The sequence below is a fragment of the Pan troglodytes genome, chromosome 6 (assembly GCF_028858775.2).
Source record: "Pan troglodytes isolate AG18354 chromosome 6, NHGRI_mPanTro3-v2.0_pri, whole genome shotgun sequence".
Classification (NCBI taxonomy): Eukaryota; Metazoa; Chordata; class Mammalia; order Primates; family Hominidae; genus Pan; species Pan troglodytes.
In genome coordinates, this window is record NC_072404.2 from 74,928,366 (window position 1) to 74,948,520 (window position 20,155).

The following is a 20,155-nucleotide window of genomic DNA, read 5'->3' on the forward strand; positions in this document are numbered from 1 at the left end:
GTTGAAGATAACAACCAACCAAAACTCTGATACAACGCGGGTGAAAGTGTGGCAAAATGACTTTGGCAATCAGATTGCCAGTATCTGCTAAGGTCGAATGTATACATATCCCCCATGACCCAGCATGTCCATATTTAGGTAGATCCTAGAAAATGTGTGTTCTTGTGCATCAAGAGACAAGTACAGCTGGGCACGTTGGCTCATGCCTGTAATCCTAGCACTTTGGGAGGCCAAGGCAAGAGGATTGCTTGAGCCCAAGAGTTCGAGACCAGCCTGGGCAACAAAGTGAGAGCCTGTCTCTACAGAAAAAAAAAAGAAAGAAAAAAAAAAAGCTAGGAGGGGCAGCATGTGCCTGTAGTCCCAGCTACTCAGGAGGCTGAGACAGGAGGATCCCTTGAGACTGGGAGGTTGAGGCTGGAGTGGGCCGTGCTTATGCCACTGCACTCCAGCCTGAGTGGTGGAGCCAGACCCTATCTCAAGCCAGAAAAAAAAAAGGAGGTGGGGAGAGGGAGAGAGAGATGAGTACAGTAGCACTCATGGCAGCAGTATTTTCTAAGAAACCCAAAGTAGAGGGTTAAAATCGTTCACTAGTAGTGTGTTCATACAATGTGGCCATAAAGATGTATTTATGGTGACACATAAGTACCATGCACTCTACTGGGCCACTGGAGCTCCAGTTACATCAACAGCATGAATGAATCTTGCAAACATCGAATTCACTGAAAGAAGCCAGACACAAAAGAATGTATGTCACAGTAGCATTTTATAAAATTTCCTTAAACAGGCAAAACTAAACTCTGGTGTTCAAAGAGATAACCACATTGTTTTATAATAGCTAAAACCTGGACATAATCCAAATGTTTAGGGAATGGTTGAATAACTTGTTGTATATTCATGCAATCCAATACTGGATAATGAAAATGAACAAACCTAAACATGGAGCAACATAGGTGAATTTTATAAACACAGTGTTGAGTGATAGACACCAAACAAAAAATAATGTATGATTCCACTGACATAAATTCCAAACACAGGCAAAAACTAGACTATTATGTTAAAGTCAGGATATTAGATATTAGTCAGGTGAAGGGAGTGGATATTCACTGGGAGGAGCAGAAGGGTGTCTGGGTGATGGGCATTTTGTGATAATCCCTGGAGTTATACATTCGTGTTTTGTGTACATTTCTCTTTGTGTTTCATCTCACAGTTTTAGAAGATTTAGCAAAGTGAGAGAGAGCCTATTCTGGTTCCTACTGTTGCATGACAGGTGAGCCCCAAAACCAGGGCTTAGCTTGGGAGGGTTTTTGGCTTTGTCCAGTAAAGAATTCAAGGGCAAGCCGGTGGTGTTAGACGGGAATCTTTTATTGAAGGGTACAGCTCCTTGCAGAGCAGGGCTAACTCATAGGCACCGCACCCAGGATGGGCATTGTATGGGCTCCTGGCAACTGTATTTATGCACATATTTACATGCAAATTAAGGGGCAGGCCAATGCAAATAAAGGGGTGTGTTATTTAGAACTTTCTAGGAAAGGGGCAGTAACTTCTGGGTTGTTGCATGGCATTTGTAAACTGTCATGGCCCTGGTGGGAGTGTCTTATGCTAATGAATAAGAAGGCTATCTTGGGATCACCTTAGTGGCCATCTGCTGGTTCCTGCTGGTTTCTTCACTTCATCCTGTCTGGACCTGTTTTGGTCAGCAGGGTTGTGACCAGAAAACAAGTCCTGCCAGTCTCCCACCTCACTACTGCTTGGGTTCACACCCCAGCTTTGCTGCTCTCCAGCTGTGTAACTTCAGGCAATTTACTTAACAGCTGTCAGCCTCACCTTCATATCTGTAAAGTGAAGATAATAATCCAATCTATTTTGTGAGATTTGTTGTAAAGATTAGACAGATATTGGAATCTTTGCCAAGCTACAAAGCACTTTATAACAACAGCTGCCACATAGTAAGGGCTGAGTAATTGCAAACTCCTGCTATTATTTTTATGGTTACTGTTGCCAGTTTATTTGTTCAGATGAATTGTAAACTCTCATTGGAATTACATTATATTTATAAATCCATCATGGCTCTCCATGTAGATGGGTTTTTGTTTAGGTTTCTTAGAAAAGTTAATTTTACTCACTGTCCTGCATGCTATTTCATAATTTAATCATTAGGAATATATATATTATATATATATATATTTTTTTTTTTTTTGGGGGGGGGGACAGGGTCTTGCTGTGTCACCCAGGCTGGAGTGCGTTGGTGCGATCATGGCTCACGGCAGCCTCCACCTCCCAAGCTCAAGCAATCCTCCTGCTTCAGCCATGCCCAGCTATTGTATTTTTTGTAGTGATGGGGTCTCTTTATGTTGCCCAGGCTGGTCTCGAATTCCTGGCCTCAAGTAATCCTCCCATCTTGGTCTTCCAATGTGCTGAGATTACAGGCATGAGCCAGTGCACCCAGCTGAAACACTAGGCATTTCATAATTATAAGTAGAATATGCTTTCTCTTGAATTTTGAAATTGCTGATTGCTGGCATATAATAGCTAATACTTGGTATGATACGCTGCTGCCAAGCTTGGTTCTAGATTCCACGTGCTAAATGCTACATTCAGGTAGAAACTAAGAACAGAGAGGTAATGATACCTAGTACATGGGTTGGGATTCATTCTGGCCCCAGTGTCCACATTTAACTCACTACTGTATCCTTGGAAAGCTGTTGGTTTATATATATACATATATATATACGTATATATATATATATACGTATATATATATGTATATATATATATATATATTTTGGTAACTGGCCTAATCTCATTTTTAGTTGATTCTTTCAGGTTTCCAAGAAGCCAGTCATATTATTTACAATTAATTATTTTTCGTATATTCTCCAGTAATTCTTATCCTGGCCTTGTTGCTTTGATTATAACTTGTAGAAAAGTGTTTTTTAAGAAAGAGCAGAAATTCTTCTGTTAGTCCAACTAAATAGAAATGCATTTATTTATTTATTTATTTATTTATTTATTTATTTATTTGAGACAGAGTCTCACTCTGTTGCCCAGGCTGGAGTGCAGTGGTGCAATCTTGGCCCATTGCAACCTCTGCCTCCCGGGTTGAAGCAATTCTCTTGCCTCAGCCTCCCAAGTAGCTGGGATTACAGGCGCCTGCCACCATGCCCGGCTAATTTTTGTATTTTTTAGTGGAGATGGGGTTTCACCACGTTGACCAGGCTGGCCTCGAACTCCTGACCTCAAGTGAGCCACCCACCTCGGCCTCCCAAAGTGCTGGGATTACAGGCGTGAGCCACCGCGTCCGGCCCCTCCATTTTTTTAGCCAGTAAGAATAGTGTTGACTATTGACTGGAGAATGTTGTGGATTTTTTTTTTTTTTTTAATGTTAAGGATGTGTTTAATTAACTGAATTTACCAAATGGTGTTTGATTTGCTCATTCTGTTTTGTTTTAAAAGCAGGGATGGCTTTTAAACTATATCAGATACCTTTGGGTATCTATGAAGATGATCATGTGGTTTTTCTGTGTTGAACTACTAGTATAATGAATTGTATTACTGTATAGCCTAATATTGAATTGTTTTTGCATTCCCGGAATTTTTAACAAAATGCTGAATTTTACTTGCTAAAATTTCTATAAGATTTTTACATATATAAGTATGAGTGAGATAGGTCTGCAGTTTTCTACTATTTTTGTTAGCTTTTGGCATTGGAAGAATTATAAGTATGTAAAGGGAATCTGGAAGATTTCTGTCTTTCCTTGCATGATATACTGCATTTTAGAAGGAACTTTTGAGTACACATGAGTAAATATGCTTGGAAAACATTAATTTCTGATGTGGCTGCCTAATATTCCTTATTAACGATCTCTTAGTTTTCTTCAATGAAGGTTTCAAGTGTTTCTTTTTTATTAATGTTGGAAGTTTTCAAACATAGACTAATAAGATTGGTATCATTTTGTGCATCCCTTTCACTTTACTGTTTTTTTTTCTTGAGTATTTTGAGCATTGCTACTTCAGGTGTGGTTTGAGGGTTGGCAGCCTGAGTGTTACCTGGGCATTTGCTACAGATGCATGTAATCATGTACATAGAACCACATGCATCCCATCACCTTTGCCATAGTCTGTTGGTTATAGGCAAGTCACAGGTCCTGCACCTACTCAAGGGGTGGGTCTCACTTTAGATTTTAAGCCATTCTTCTTCTTATTTTTATTTATTTATTTATTTTGAGACAGTCTTGCTCTGTCTCAGTGCAGTGGCGTGATCTCAGCTCACTGCAACCTTCACCTCCCAGGTTCAAATGATTCTCCTGCCTCAGCCTCCCAAGTAGCTGGGATTACAGGTGCATGCCGCCACGCCTGGCTCATTTTTGTATTTTTAGTAGAGATGGGGTTTCACCATGTTGGCCAGGCTGGTCTCAAACTCCTTACCTCAGGTGATCCCCGCACCTCGGCCTCCCAAAGTGCTGGGATTACAGGCATGAGCCACCACACCCGGCCTTAAGCCATTATTAATAATGTTGTCCTGAGATTTTTTAGTGTTTTTGAATTTTTAATCATTTGTTTTGGGTTCTAAAAGGGAGCTACAAAGTCAGAGTGTAAGCTTTTTAAAGGCTTTAATGCCTAGTGTCTAATTACATTTTCAGAAATCTAGCTTGGCTCAGTGGTGTGTGCCTATAATCCCAGCCCTTCGGAAGCCTCAGGCATGAGGGTCACTTAAGACCGAGAGTTCGAGACCAGCCTGAATAACATAGCAAGGACCCCATCTCTAAAAAAATTTTTAAACTTAGCCAGGCGTGATGACGTGTGCCTATAGTCCCAGCTACTTGGGAAGCTGAGGCAGGAGGATCACTTGAGTCCAGGAGATTGAGGCTGTGGTGAGTTAGGATTGCACCACTGCACTCCAGCCTGGACAACAGGGCGAGACCCTGTCTCTAAAAAAATAAAGAAGAAAAGAAAGAAAGCCAGTCCCTCTTGTGGTTATATGGCACACAAATGGCAACATTGATAATCCATCCATGTACCTTTTCTGCCAGCAAGAAATGCCAAGAGATCATTAAATAATGAGGGAGTAGGAAAGAAGACAGGACTTACTAACAATTCTTGTCACTAACAACTTGGGTGATTATTACCTGAAAGCCTAGAGGGCATTTCAATTAATTTTTTATAGCCTAACACTGTTTGGTCAGTTTATCATTCCTTACTAAATGTAATTCAGTGTGTCTGTGTCAAGAAACCTCTGGGTGCCTGGCATAGTGTTAAATGTTGTGGGGCAGAGAAAAGAAATATGTCAGTGTCTCATGTGCCTTCCATAAGGCATGTTAGAATCATAGTGTTTATTTTTGTTTCATCTTTCCTCAAAATATAGCTTCAGTTTACAAAAGTTCATGATGAGTTTTGCCTGCCCTGGGTTCTGTGGGTTGAAAAAGCTTGAGAAACCCTCTAGGTTAAGAGGTGACGTCCACCAAGATAACAACGAACTTGGCTTTTCCTTTGTTTTAGCAACAACGAACTGTCTACAGACTGACACTTGTGAAAGCATGGAACGTGGATGAGCTCCAGGCCTACGCGCAGCTCGTGTCCCTGGGGAATCCTGACTTCATCGAAGTGAAGGTAAGCCCCTGCTGACTCTGGTGGCTGTGGTGGAGTGACAAAGAATCGTGGTGCTTCGTTGGCCATCGTGGAGTTAAAACCTTGTAAAACTCTAGAGGTCCCAGGAATTTTATTGATGTATTCATTTCGTGATCGATATTCATCAAGAACCTGGAATTGTTCTAGGCCTTGGGGATAATAGCAGTCAAGAAGACCAAGCTCTTGCTCTTATAAAGCTAGTATTTTAGTGGGAGGATGGACAGTCGACACAAAATGAGTCATTAAAAACCATGTAGTGACATGAATATGCTGAGAAATAAAATAGTGTGGTGGTGAGTAATTGGTTGGCTTTTACATAAACCTTTATTTCAGACATATACGGAAGTAGAGAGATTGGTCTAATGAACTCCCATCCACCCATCACTCACCTTCAAAAATGATCAACTCATGACCCAGAGTTGTTTCAATTATACCTTTACCCATTTTTTCTGCTCTTAGCCCAGATTATTTTAAAGCAAACCACCAAAATTATATCATTTACCCAGAATTATTTCAGCATATATTCCTAAAAGATTTCTACTCTTATTTTATATACTTTATTTCATATTTTATTTTATTTTATTTTGAGACAAGGACTTGCTCTGTACCCAGGTTGGAGTGCAGTGCTGTGATCGTAGCTTACTGCAGCCTCCAACTCTTGGGTTCCAGTAGTCCTCCTACCTCAGCCTCCTGAGTAGCTGGGACTAGAGGTGCACGCCACTATGCCTGGCTATTTTTTGTAGCGAGAAGGTCTCACTGTTTTGCCCAGGCTGGTCTCAAACTCCTGGCCTCAAGCGACCTTCCTACCTCGGCCTCTCAAAGTGCTGGGATTATAGGTGTGAGCCACTGTGCCCGGCTGATGTGTATTCTTTTGAAACAGTTATTCAGAGTGCTGGGCTCATACCTAAAAATTTTCAACTAAAAATTTTAATTTCCTCTTCTATGTGTTTTGTTTTTCCTCTTAGAAATCACTTTGCTGTAGAAAATGGATCATGCATCTTGGCTGATGCCCTATGTTTATATTTTAGACTTTGTTGAGTGCATGTTCCTGTGCATCCTGTGGATTGGTGCCTACAGTTAGATCAAGAGAAGATTGATTAAATTCAGGGGTGCATGTGTGTGTGGGTTTGTTTGTAGTCCAGGAATATTTCACTGGTGGTCTTGTATACTCCAATCAGGAGTCACATAATGTCTGCTTGCCTCTCATATTTTTGCAAGTGTTTCTTTGGGATAGATTCCGATGAGTGTATTGCTGGGTCAAAGGGTAAATGCATATATTATTTTACTAGATATGGTGGTTGACTATTTTAGGGAAGCTTTTCTGAGATGACATTTTATTTTATTTTATTTTATTATTTTATTTTATTTATGTTATGTTATGTTATGTTATGTTATGTTATGTTATGTTATGGTTTTTTGAGATGAAGTCTCGCTCTGTCACCCAGGCTGGAGTACAGTGGTGTGATCTTGGCTCACTGAAACCTCCGCCTCCCGGGTTCAAGCGATTCTCCTCCCTGAGCCTCCCAAGTAGCTGGTGCTACAGCTGCCCACTACCGCACCTGGCTAATTTTTCTGTTTTTAGTAGAGACGGGGTTTCACCATGTTGGCCAGGCTGGTCTCGAACTCCTGACCTTGAGTGATCCACCCACCTCAGCCTCCCAAAGTGCTGAGATTACAGGGTTAGAACTACCGCGCCAGGCCTGAGATGACATTTTAAAAACTGATACCTAAATGGTAAGCAGAAACCTGGGGTAAGGGCGTTCCAGGCAGGTGGTGCTAGTGCATGGAGGTCCTGTGCTATCCTAGTGGAGTGGCTGAGGTTGGCAGTGGCACAGGATAAATCAGAGCAGTGGGCTGGGGCAGCTTTTATGAGGCCTTTCAAGCAAAGATAAGGGGATTGGATTTTAAACTAAGTTTGATGGTAAGCTTTGTAAATACAGGTGCACTAGGGAAGGGCGTGAAGCTGGGGAGAGATGCAATCTGATTTGTGATTTTAAAAGATCACCCCACTGCTGCAGCATGGCTTGGTTATAGAGGGCAGTAGAGTAGGCACAACAGTCACAAAGTGAGTGGTTAGTCCAAGCAAGAGATGGTTTGGGGAAGGTCAGTGGGACTAGGGCTGGAGAGCAGTGGGTACATTTAGGATTCCTTTTGGAAGTAGAACCAATAAAACATTTTGCTAGATTATAGGTACGGGCTGAAAGAAAAAAGAATCAAGAATAGCACCTGGGTTTTTGGCTTAAGCCATTGCGTGGATGGTGAAACTGTTTGCTGAGATACAGGAAACCAGGAGGGAAAAGGGGACATATTTGGGGAGAAATGTTGAGCTCCCTGTTGGCCACATTAAATTTGAGATATCTTTTAAATATCCAAGTAGAAGTTTAAATAGATCATAGGTTTTATCAGCTCGAAGTTTCAGGGATAAGATAGGGCTAGAAATAATGTTTGGAAGTAATGGCTTTTTTAGGCAACTAATTGTCCACAAGACAAGAGAAGTGATGAGAAAATGTACCCTGTCTGGGAAAGCCAACTCTGCTCATTTCCGTTTATGGCTTTGAAACTGAACCCTGTCTGTGTCATATCAGAGGTTTTACAGCTGTCTTTTGGTGAGTTTAGCTTTTGGTGTTACTCTAGAGGGGTGGGGAGGTGGGAACAGATGAAATACTGCTGTCTGAGTATGTAACATTTTATCTCTGGTCAGGCTGAAGACACTCTTGAAATTGCACTTAATTTCAAAAGGCTACTCTTGGCAGGAGCTCTAATGATGCAAAGATACAAACTGCAGCTGAAAATATATGTATCAGCTTAAGCAAACCTTGCCAACATCAGAGATTAGTGGTGTTTTAATTTATGATTTAGCTATTAAAGAATGCTGCCTCAAATTATGTTGCAGTAAAACCTCTATTATAATAAAGCAGCTTGGCTGGATCTCCCTTTTTTTCATTTCCTTCCTTTCTTCCCCCCCGCCCCACCTCTCCCCGCCTCCTTTCTTACTTTCGCAGTCATGTTTTTCTATAAAGAACAGGTATTTTAAATCTGAAAAAAATCAGTCAACATTATTTTTGAAAGAATGACAGCTACTTGGTAAACAGTATACTTCTCTGATGGGTATTATTTGGTTCACCAAACTATGAACATCACTAGGAAATAGATAAAGCCTTCTGTCTATAGCTGAGATGTTTTGTTTTGTTTTGTTTTTCTGAGACAGTCTTGCTCCGTTGCCTAGACTGGAGTGCAGTGGTGCAATCATGGCTCACAGCAGCCTCCAGCTCCTGGGCTCAAGTGATCCTCCCATCTCAGCCTCCCAAGTAGCTGGACGACAGACGCACACCACCACACCTGGCTAATTTAAAACATTTTTGTATTTATAGAAATGGGGTCTCACTATGTTGCCCAGGCTGGTCTTGAACTCCTGGCCTCAAGCAGTCCTCCTACGTTAGCCTCCCAAAGTGCTGGGATTACAGACATGAGCCACTGCACCCGGCCTAGCTAAGATGCTATTAACAACAAAGTTTTCTTTCAAAATTTCCATTTTACTATTTTGTCCTTGCATTCAACAATATTTGTGAGCTCTCTCCATGTGATAGGCCTTGTTAAAGCTCTGGAGATGAAAAATTTTATATGAATGTGCTATTGGGAAATGAATGTTTTATTGAAAATAAGCAAAAATCTATAAAAGTAAAATGACCTACTCTGAGAGATTTTATAATTGAAAACTCTTGGAGAAATGTATAACCACAATTAATTTTTTTTTTTTTTTTTTTTTTTGAGATAGGGTCTTACTCTGTCTCCCAGACTGGAGCGCAGTGGCACAATCTCGGTTCAGTGCAACCTCCGCCTCCTGGGTTCAAGCAGTTCTCATGCCTCTGCCACCCAAATAGCTGGGATTACAGGTGTATACCACCATGCTTGGCCAATTTATGTACTTTTTGTAGAGACAGGGTCTTGCCATGTTGCCCAGGCTGGTCTTGAACTCCTGAGCTCAGGTGATCCACCCGCCTTGGCCTCCCAAAGTGTTGGGATTACAGGCGTGAGCCACCACGCCTGGCTTAAAATAAATATTTTGATGATAAAATATAATGTAATAAATAACAGTTCATGTTACATCAGAGGGAGGCACATTCAGTCATGTCATATCTTTCATAAAAGACCCCAGGGAGAAATGTCCTGCAATGAATGTCAAATGCCTGGTCACTGGAGGTCAGTCTCATGCTTTGTTAACTTACCTGTCATTTGTCCAGCAAATTAATGAGATTCTTCCTTTGATGCTGTAGTCGCAAAAGGGATATTTACAGAATATAGCATACTGCTACTAAGAGGAAAAACAAATTCTAGAATAATATTTATTATGCAATTCCATTTTTTAAATTTTAATTTGCATGTTAAATCCTTGATTACATTTTCAATGTTGTATGTTCAGATGTATTTATGTAAGAAAAGTATGGAAGGATATCTGTCAGATTGTTAACAGTGACCTATTTGGGAGAAGGGGAGGGAAATGTTTATTAATTTTACTTTTTGTAATTATGTATTGTGTGGATTATTACAATGAGCATGCATTGGTTTGTAATTCAAAAGACAAATGAAATCAGTAAATGGAGAAGGCATGCTTTTCCTGTTCAATAGGATTGAACTACAGAATGTCTGAAAATACATCTTTTTGTCATTGTTGTCTTATTAATTAAAGTTAAAAATTTCTAAAATAGAGGAGTTTTAAAAATCATTGTCTGGGCCTCATGGCTCATGCCTGTAATCCCAGCACTTTGGGAGGCCGAGTCAGGCAGATCACTTGAGGTCAGGAGTTCGAGACCAGCGTGGCCACATGGTGAAACCCTGTCTCTACTAAAAATACAAAAATTAGCTGGGCGTGGTGGCAGGCGCCTATAATCCCAGCTACTCGGGAGGCTGAGGCATGAGAATCACTTGAATCCAGGAGGCAGAGGCTGCAGTGAGCTGAGATCATGCCACTGTACTCCAGCCTGGTCAAAAGAGCGAGACTCTGTCTCAAAAAAAAATTAATAAATAACAACAACAATACTAATAATAAGACCTCTCCATAAAACATTTGATAAGAACTAGCAATATGGCAGGCTATAACCTCAAACCTCTCTAAGGATTAACGCTTAGAAGTGAATCTGTTATGAAAACCATACGTTTGGGAAGGTGCATATCTGTCAGGGCTGTAAGGGAGACACTCTTGGAGCGGGAAGAAAAGAGACCATTCTGGAAGTACTCCATGGTCCTAGTAGACAGTACTCGGGTTTAAAGGACAGAAGACTAGGCCCTTTCACCTTCAATGAAAGGATGGATTAGGGGAAAACTTACCCACGGACACAGTAACACTTGGAAGGCTTGTTCCCTACCCGTGCGTTTGGTAAAAAGGAAAAGTCTCTCCAGGGCCTTACCCTCGAATGGCCTTGGAATTCAAATTTAGTATTATGGTACCTCAAGGTCATATAAATGCCCCCAAGATGTGAAATCAATAATACAAATTGGCCCTAGATTCACAGATATGCCTGGAGCTCCCTGCAGATGCAGACACAATGCTGTTCATACCCTTTGTATTTCAATTGAGTTGCTTATCTTTTTGTTATTAAGTTCTTTGATTTTAAAATGGAAACACACATGTATGTGTATGTGTGTGCATTCAGAGTACTTTACTGAATTGTTGACAAATTTCTAAATCCAGTGTGAGGAAGGTTTCTAACATGTATGTATCACCCCATTCAACTTCTTTTTCTCATTTTGCTTGTAGCACTAACCTAATTGGATTTAGGAAACTCTACCTTCCTTTTTCTATCTACCCTGTGTGCAGTTTCTCTTTTGTGAGTCAAAGGAAAAATCATCTTAACTTTGGTCATAGAAGTGGTAGCATGAACAACCCTTGGGTCAGGAAGGGCGACTGTAAATGCGGGAGTGGCGTCATGGCCAGGCATGCCCTCGGCATCTTTTCTCCCTGACATGTGTGTGTGGTGTGTTTATGTGTGTGGTGTGTGTGCATGTGTGTTGTATGTGTGCATGTGTGTGGTGTGTGCACTTGTGTGTTGTATGTGTGCATGTATGTGTGTTCATGTGTGTGTTGTGTGCATTGTGTTGTGTGTATATGCATGTGTGTGTGGTATGTGTATGTATGTGTGTGTGTGTTTGTGTTTGTGTGTGTCTGTCCGTGTGTGCGTGTCAGATCTGGTGTCTCCCATAGTCTGCACTTACTAGAGTCTCATGTGGGGTGAGAGGCAGTGCCCAATTTTGATACCTACGTAAAATGTGCCAATGTAGCCTAGGACAGGTTATTCATCCTCCTTGAGCCTAAATTCTGTCAATATTAAAATTTGCATAAGAATATCTCTTTAATAAGTTTGTTTTGAGAATTCAATGGGGTAATGTATGCCCAGATTCAGTAAGTTTTTAGATCACTTTCCATTAAGCACATTTATTTAAACGAAATCAATAGAGGCTATTGCTTTATCATATCGATTTCCTCTTTTCTTTCTTTACCAGTCTTGTAAAATATTTTTCTGCTATATTCCTTGTAAATTAGCATGTATCTTAGCTTCATTAGGCTTAAAGAGGCCTTTATTTGCTAGCCTGAGAATCTTCCTTGTCATTATTTGCTTGCTTGCTTGTGAAAAGGTTTCATGTTACAACCATCTGTCTTGCTGAAAACTTTTGTAACACAATCCATTTGTAAATGAAATACTGTCTGTGTGTTCTCTGCCTAGCATTACACCTTGAGAATAGGACGTGCTCAGTAATTATTTGTTGTCAAACGATTTAAAACTACTTACTGTTGGCACCCTAGCTGTGTGTAGTGCTCAATCCTTGCAGAGTGCACCCTGCAAAATGATTGTCTTAGCATAGCCTCACTCTCTCCCACAAAGGTGAGGAATACTGTCAGTTTTTCTTGTATGTAGCAGTCCCTAGCCAGCGTTTATCAGCTGGTTCATAACTGTTACAGAGTAGAAAACTCCTGAGTCATGTGAATGAAATTTTGTACTAGATTAGAAAAGAGTTGTGGAGTTTAATGTCATAGGAGAATGTCTGACTTGATTTTTTGTTCATTTAGCATAGATTGATTTGGGGTGCCAAGAAGAGCAAGGCACAGCCCCTGCCCTCAAAGGGCTCAGAGTTTTGATGCTTCTTTATACCGGTTACCTGGTAACAGATAACTGCACAGGATGTGATAAGATCAGGGTCAGATAGCGTAGAGGTTCCTGAATGGAGGTTAAAGAAATGATGGGTCGGTTTAGCCAGGTGCAGACAGGATGCTGAGTGGGCAGTCCAGCTCTAGAGTTACTTGTGCATATGGCCAAAGACAGGGGCTTGAATGGCTGATGGTCCATTGTTAGCGCAAGCTACAGAGGCAGGTGAGGAAGGCCTCGTGCCGTGGTGAGAAGCTCGGGCTGGTTTAAAGGGGAGTTATTGAAGCATTTTTAGGATAAAGGAATGAAGTATTTGGGGTATATTATGGGGAAAAAAAGTCATAACGTCATTGTTTCTTTTCTCATCAAACTATAGGGGACAAAAACAGTATTAGGAGTCTTTTGACACCCAGTTGGTTTAATTAGAATATCAAATAGTCAAACCAGCAAAATACTGCTCTTCCCACAGACCATGAATCCCAAGGCAAACTCTCCAAGCAGCCAGTGAGGAAGACTTTATGGCCCCTTCTTAGTCTGTTTGCATCACTATAAAGGAATACCTGAGGCTAATTTATAAAGAAAGGAGGTTTGTTTGGTTCATGGTTCTGCAGGCTCTACAAGAAGCATGGTGCCAACAGCTGCTTGTGGTGAGGGCCACAGGCTGCTTTCAGTCATGGCAGAAGGCAGAGAAAGAGAGAGAGACGGACGGACAGAGAGACAGACAGATGGACACTGTCCTTGTGACCCAAACACCTCCCATTGGGCTCCACCCCCAACACTGGGGATCACATTTCAGCATGAGGTTTGAACGCTCAGATAGCCACAGTATAGCAGCCCCCATCTCCTAGGGCAGTGGGATGGGTCCAAAAGCCACAGGTTATAAAAGTGTGGGTTATGCTTTTCACTGCAAACTCAAGGATGCATAAATGATCCTGTTCTTCACGAACATTCTTGGGGTCTGCTTGTTACTCCTCAGCCTGCAGATTCTGGTGTGAGTGACTTGGCTTTTCCATCACCACGCTGTACCCATCTATTTTCTTCAGACTGTTCTTTATTCAGAGTTTTGGTGAAGAACTTGCTGCTTCTGATAAATGGAGTTGGGGGTGAGGGTGAGGGTGAGGGTGAGAGTGGGTGAGAAGGTGGCAGACAACTGTGATATGAAGGGAAAGTTTTTTAGATAATTCTGTGCTCAGGAATAAAGTCAGGGCAAGCCATCAGTAGACTAGAGGGTAGGATGAAGTGGGGCAGTCGCAGCAGAGAGAAAACCAGACAGAGCCACTGGGCACCTGAGTGAGAGCTCGGGGTCCCTGAGGTGACCCCCAGTCTAAGTCACCAAGAACATTTTCTGCCCAGAGCATTTCTGTCACGGTGCAGCCTCTGGCTCTGCGGTTGACTCAGGAAGTTACCCAGGACTGCTTCCCTCAGAGGGTTTTGTTGCTGTTGTTGTTTGGTTTTTGTTTTGTTTTGTTTTGAGACAGAGTCTTGCTCTGTTGCCCAGGCTGGAGTGGAGAGGCACTATCTCAGCTCGCTGCAATCTCTGCCTACCGGGTTCGAGCGATTCTCCTGCCTCAGCCTCCCAAGTAGCTGGGATTACAGGCGGGCACCACCACGCCCAGCCAATTTTTGTATTTTTAATAGAGACAGGGTTTCACCATGTCGGCAAGGCTGGTCTCGAATTCCTGACCTCAAGTGATCTGCCCGCCTCAGCCTCCCAAAGAGCTGGGATTACAGGCATGAGCCACCGTGCCTAGCCTCCTCAAAGGGTTTTATCTGGCAAAAATGAGAACTTTTATGTGAAAATACCATAAAGCATCATAGAGTCATAAGGAATGGGTGGAGTCATGATAATGAACCGCAGCAGGCATTCTCTCATTCCATTCCCAAACTAAATCTCCCCTCAGTGCTTCATGGCTATTTTTGCTGAGTAATAAAATATTAAAATATTTTCAAAAGCTGTTCTCACGAAGACAAGATCTTATCTAACAACTCTATGATTCAGTGAACTAACTTTTTAAATATTAAAAAGAAAGTCCTTTGAAGTAGCTACTGCATACATGGTGGTTTGTGTAATCCACACATAAGCAGTATTTAAATTGAGGTAGAGTACACTTTTATGACTAATGCTTATCAATAAATAATTTTCATGTTTTTTATGCACTTGGTAAGGCTAGCAGTTTTCCAGCCATGCTTTCGTAATGATGTCTTGAACCATATCATTATTTGCCTTTTTTATTCACCTTAAGCTCTGTTACTGAGCAAAAGGGGCTCACTGCCTGATGCCCTGGAAGCCAATACTAACTGACATAGAGTTTTTGAGGGGGGAAAAGAAAGCTTTTTTATTGCAAGTCAACTAATAAAGAGACACTAAGTCCAGCTCAAATTTGTCTTCCTGTGCAGGCTTTAAGGCAGTGGTTTTATTAGGGGATGGATTCTCAGATTAGTAAGTGATTGGTGGAAGGAAAGGGGAGATCTGGAAAGTCCTCGGACACGCGCAGTTGTCTGTTTGATCATCCTTGCTCGTGGTTTGCATATGCAAATTCAGGGGGAGTTAGTATGAAATGTGGTGGAAATTCGGGCTGTGATGTCAGCAAGCTCTTTCTATTCAGACTCCATTGGACATGTTGGTTCCAACCAATTTCAGCCAGTTTTTTTAAATCTCACAAGCAGAGAGAGTTTCAGCAGTTTTAGCAAGTTGTTTATTTTCTTATACGGCCATCCTGCAAACACAAGGATTTCTGTTAGTCATTGGTTTCTTTAACTCTGTAGGGCACAGTTTCAGCTCGAACTCCATTTAATGAATTCTCTAAATCACTGGGAAAACTGAGAATATTCTCTTGTTTATTGTAATTAAGCTGGGTGGCTGTGGTTTATATTCCACAAAGGCCATCACAGTTTAGTGCACCAGTCATCTGTTTGAACAGCTGTCTTGAGTCGAGTGTTTGGCAAAGCTCATGTGAGTCTTCATCCAAGTCCCAGCTCTGTCATCAGGGTCAGGGTCACGCTGCTCATTTGTTGGTTTTTAAAAATTAAGTGTTGGCCAGGCGTGTTGGCTCACATCTGTAATCCCAGCACATGGGAGGCCGAGATGGGCAGATCAATTGAGGTCAGGAGTTAAAGACCAGCCTGGCCAACATGGCGAAACTCCATCTCTACTAAAAATACAAAAATTAGCTGGGTGTGGTGGCATGTGCCTGTATTCCCAGCTACATGGGAGGCTAAGGCAGGAGAATCACTTCAACCCAGGAGGCGGAGGCTGCAGTGAGCCGAGATCAGGCCACTGCACTCCAGCCTGGGCAACAAGAATGAGACTCTGTCTCAAAAAAAAAAAAAAAAAAATTCAGTGTCATTCTGCATTCTCCAGTTTGTCTGTGGTGTGTGTGTGTGTCCTGTCTTTATATGTATTTGTGTGTGTTTGTGTGTGTGTGTGTGTGAGTGAATGTGTATGAGGGGTGCACATGCCTTTCTCCCCACTCCCTCCAAGTTATTCCCCACTTAGCGGAATCATTTCTGGGATTTTCTCAACAAGTTGTTGAGAAAAGTTTGATTTGTGGGTATTTGAAGAGCCCACAGAGTTAAGATTTATTTGAAGAAATAAGATAAATCTTTTAGTATTAGAAAATTAATCATTTTACCATTATGTAATTTACCAAATAAAGAACTTAGTTATGAAATTCTGGGGTCTTGTATGCCTTGGCTATTAGGTAGAGTCCAAAAGAGTTAGATAATTTAACTTTCTGCAGTTGTACTTAAGAATTTCTGTGTTGGTGAAATACATGTGTATATGTAGTTGTGTGTAAAGGTATATAGGTACATGCACAAATATATTTCCCTTTTGGCATGATTGTTTATGTAACCACATTCAAAGTTTATTACAAAATGAACTCCTTAAAGAATAATTTTAGGCCAGGTGTAGTGGCTCACACCTGTGATCCCAGCACCTTGGGAGGCTGGGGCAGGTAGATTGCTTGAGGCCAGGAATTCAAGACCAGCCTGGTCAACATGGCGAAACCCCATCTCTACTAAAAATACAAAAATTAGCCAGGCATGGTGGCAGGCGCCTGTAATCCCAGCTACTCGGAAGGCTGAGGCACGAGACTCTCTTGAACCAGGAAGTGGAGGTTGTGGTGAGCCGCGATTGCGCCACTGCACTCCAGCCTGGGCGACAGAGCAAGACTCTGTCTCAAAAATAATGATAATAATAATAATTTTAAAGGGATCCTTATCTGTCACTTTAAGGAAAAAGTTTGCCAGTTTCAATCTCAATTATACTAGAAAATGGAAGCTCAGCTTATTTTCCCAGTGAATCAATTACTTGGTCAGTGAATTTTTATGAGTGTCCACTATGCCCCCATTATTGTCCTAAGGGGTGATAACCCCTTCATAATTCCTCAATTATAGTGCACAGATGAATCTGAATCAAAAGACATGCTATTGATTCAAATACATTATTGTTACCAGACAGCCTAGATTGTGACAATGGTAGAAAGCGCAGGTACTTAAGCCCCAGCAATGTCATAGAGTAGCAAGAGCATCAGCCTGCTGTCTTTGTCAGTTGCTACTTGTATGGTCTCCTAGGCAGATTTTATCATCTCTATATTCACTTCCTTCACTGTAAAATACGGACTGGATTGCATTGGTTGACCTCAAGAAGGCTTTCCGGCTCTGAAAGTCTTCTTCTATGACATGCAGGTAGGTCTGTAGTCATCTCTGATGGTTATACTGTTTCCACAGGGCGTTACCTACTGCGGAGAAAGTTCAGCAAGCAGTCTTACCATGGCCCACGTGCCCTGGCATGAGGAAGTGGTACAGTTTGTCCGCGAGTTGGTGGATCTGATCCCCGACTATGAAATTGCATGTGAACACGAACACTCTAATTGCCTCCTGATAGCACACAGAAAGGTAAGAATAACTCAAACATGGATTCTTCTGTTCCCCGACCCTGCTGTTCTTTCCTTCTCTTCTCTCTTTATTTTCCTCTTACATTGTTAGAGGGATTATCTGCTTGTTTGCTACCTTTCCCAAAACAAAAATAAGAAAGCACTAAATTCTGTCTGCTGGGCTCATAAACTCTTTTCCATGTGAAATTGCTTCTTGTTTAGCCCTCCTCTGGACATCTTGAAGTACTTTCTGGTTTGCAATTTTTAGAAGGTGCATGCTAACAAAACAAAAGCAAAATGCCCTTGTAATAACCTCTAGTCCTTTCCTGGAATGACAGGGAAAAGCTAAAATAGTAAATAGTCCCCATATGAGTTTCTAGCTGTCAGAAGCAATATTGTGGTATCTATCAAATTTTAGATTGCTTGAATCTTGGCATCTGGAGAATTTTGTTTGGGATTTTAGTTTATAACACTATTTCCATTTTTCCCCTTTAGTCCTTTTATTAGATAGAACAAGTATATGAATCTAGTATCTTTCTTAAGTAAATAACTCCTAGCAAAGGAAAAATCCGGTTCTTGATAGAGGTGGGCCACTAAAATAATTTGCTAATTTTCTGGAGAAGTTCTGGAAAATTTCTTAGTCTTTATTTCTTTAAATACTTATTCTTTCTCATTATATGTTCTCCTCTAGGACTCCAATTAAACATATGTTAGACGTCATTATATATTTTTTAAATATCTCTTGCCTTCTCATTTGTATTTTTTGTGCTTTTGTCTCTCCATCTCTCCATATTTCATTTTGGGTAGTTTCTATTGATTCATCTTCCAGTTCACTAAGTCTTGCTTCAGCTGTGTCTCCTGTGCTATTAAATTCAACCATTAATTTCTTAATTTTGTATTTTATGTTTTTTTAATTGTATAATTTCTGCTTGGTTTATTTCAAAAATGCTATTTTGTATAATTTCTATTTCCCTGCTGAAGTTTTCAAGCTTGGGTTTTATCTTCTTGAGTACTGGAAGTGAGTTGTTTTATGGTTTGTATCTGATAATTCCAATGACTAAAGTTCCTGTGGGCATGTGTCTGTTGTCTGTCATTTCTGCAGGTTCTCATTCATGTTGCCTTGTCTTCTCCAGTGCCTTGTTACCTGTGATTGCATTCTGTACGTTGCATTTAGAAGATTATTTCTAGAAATCAAGTCAAGCCTAGGATCAGAAGATCTCTAATGTGGTGTTTTAGATACGTGATTTAACCCTCTCACTTTTTCCTTATGGAATCTGAGGTCTGAACGGTGAAGAAACTGGCTTAAATGGCTGTGTCAAACTGGAATCACAGCCTTCTCTCCCTCTAGTCCATTGATCTTTTTTATACTACAAGGCATCTTTCAAAACCATTGGCAGTATTCAAAGGAACATTTAAAACAGGACAATTTAATTTTAGTCTAATCCTTTACTTCAGTCTGTAAGATTTCTTCTCTTTTCCCATGAGGATAGAGGAAATAGATAGCAAACCATCTCATTCAAGCCAATTCAGTTCTTCAAGTGTTTATTGAATGCCTGCTGAGTTCTGGACACCAGGGTGTGCAGCAAGGGACACAGTGCTCAGACATGAAGAATGGAAAGCCACAGGGTTAATTGAAAAGTAGACTTGGCACAAATCTTACACTACCACTTGTTAACTAGGTGACTTTGTGCAAGTTCTTTCATCTTTCTGTAGTGTAATGAATGAGAAGAGATTATGCGTGGAGTCAGATTGATTAGAGGGCTTTAATCTTGGCCCCTGTCTCTTTAGCTTTTCATCTGGAAAATGGGTATATTGCTAGCCAAGGCCATTGTTATGAAACACTTAACACAGCACCTGGCTCATAGCATGATTCAGTTATTGCTGCTTCAGTTATTTTTATTTTTATAAAAACACCTAATTTGGTGAATGCTTAATGTGTGACAGACACTGCCAAGTGTATTTTTAAATCCTCACAGCATCCCTACAAGGTAGGTACTATCAAGACCTCTGTCTTTTTTTTTTTTTTTTTTTTTAAGATAGAGTGTTGCTCTGTTGCACAGGCTGGAGTGCGGTGATGCAACCTCGGCTCACTGCAACCTCTGCCTCCTCGCTTCAAGCGATTCTCCTGCCTTAGCCGCCTGAGTAGCTGGGACTACAGGCGTGAGCCACCACACCCAGCTAATTTTTGTGTTTTTAGTAGAGACGGGGTTTCACCATGTTAGCCAGGCTGGTTTCGACCTCCTGACCTCAAGTGATTCACCTGTCTCAGTCTCCCAAAGTGCTGGGATTACAGGCATGGGCCACCATGCCCAGTCTGAGCTCTGTCTTATGGAAGAGAAATTGACACATCAAAGGGTTCAGTAACTTGCCCAAGATGAAACAGCCAGTAAGGAGTAGAAATGGGATTTAAGCCCTGGCATCTGACTCCAGAGCCTGTATTCCCTTCTTTCCTTCCTTCTTTCTTTTTCTTTTGTTTTAAATTTGGAAATTATTTCAAATTTACAAAAAAGTGCA

At 41.2% G+C, this 20,155-nt stretch overlaps 1 protein-coding gene across 7 annotated transcripts in view; it reads left to right on the forward strand.

The window, feature by feature from the left end:
- LOC744965 (S-adenosyl-L-methionine-dependent tRNA 4-demethylwyosine synthase TYW1) overlaps positions 1-20,155 on the forward strand; it is a 249,248-nt gene that overhangs the window by 187,357 nt on the left and 41,736 nt on the right. For all 7 annotated transcript variants that reach the window (XM_024357846.3, XM_024357847.3, XM_063814309.1 and 4 more), the window contains 2 exons: positions 5,497-5,607; positions 17,496-17,663. In XM_024357846.3, the coding sequence (XP_024213614.1) occupies positions 5,497-5,607; positions 17,496-17,663 (279 nt within the window). The remainder of the gene's footprint in view (positions 1-5,496; positions 5,608-17,495; positions 17,664-20,155) is intronic.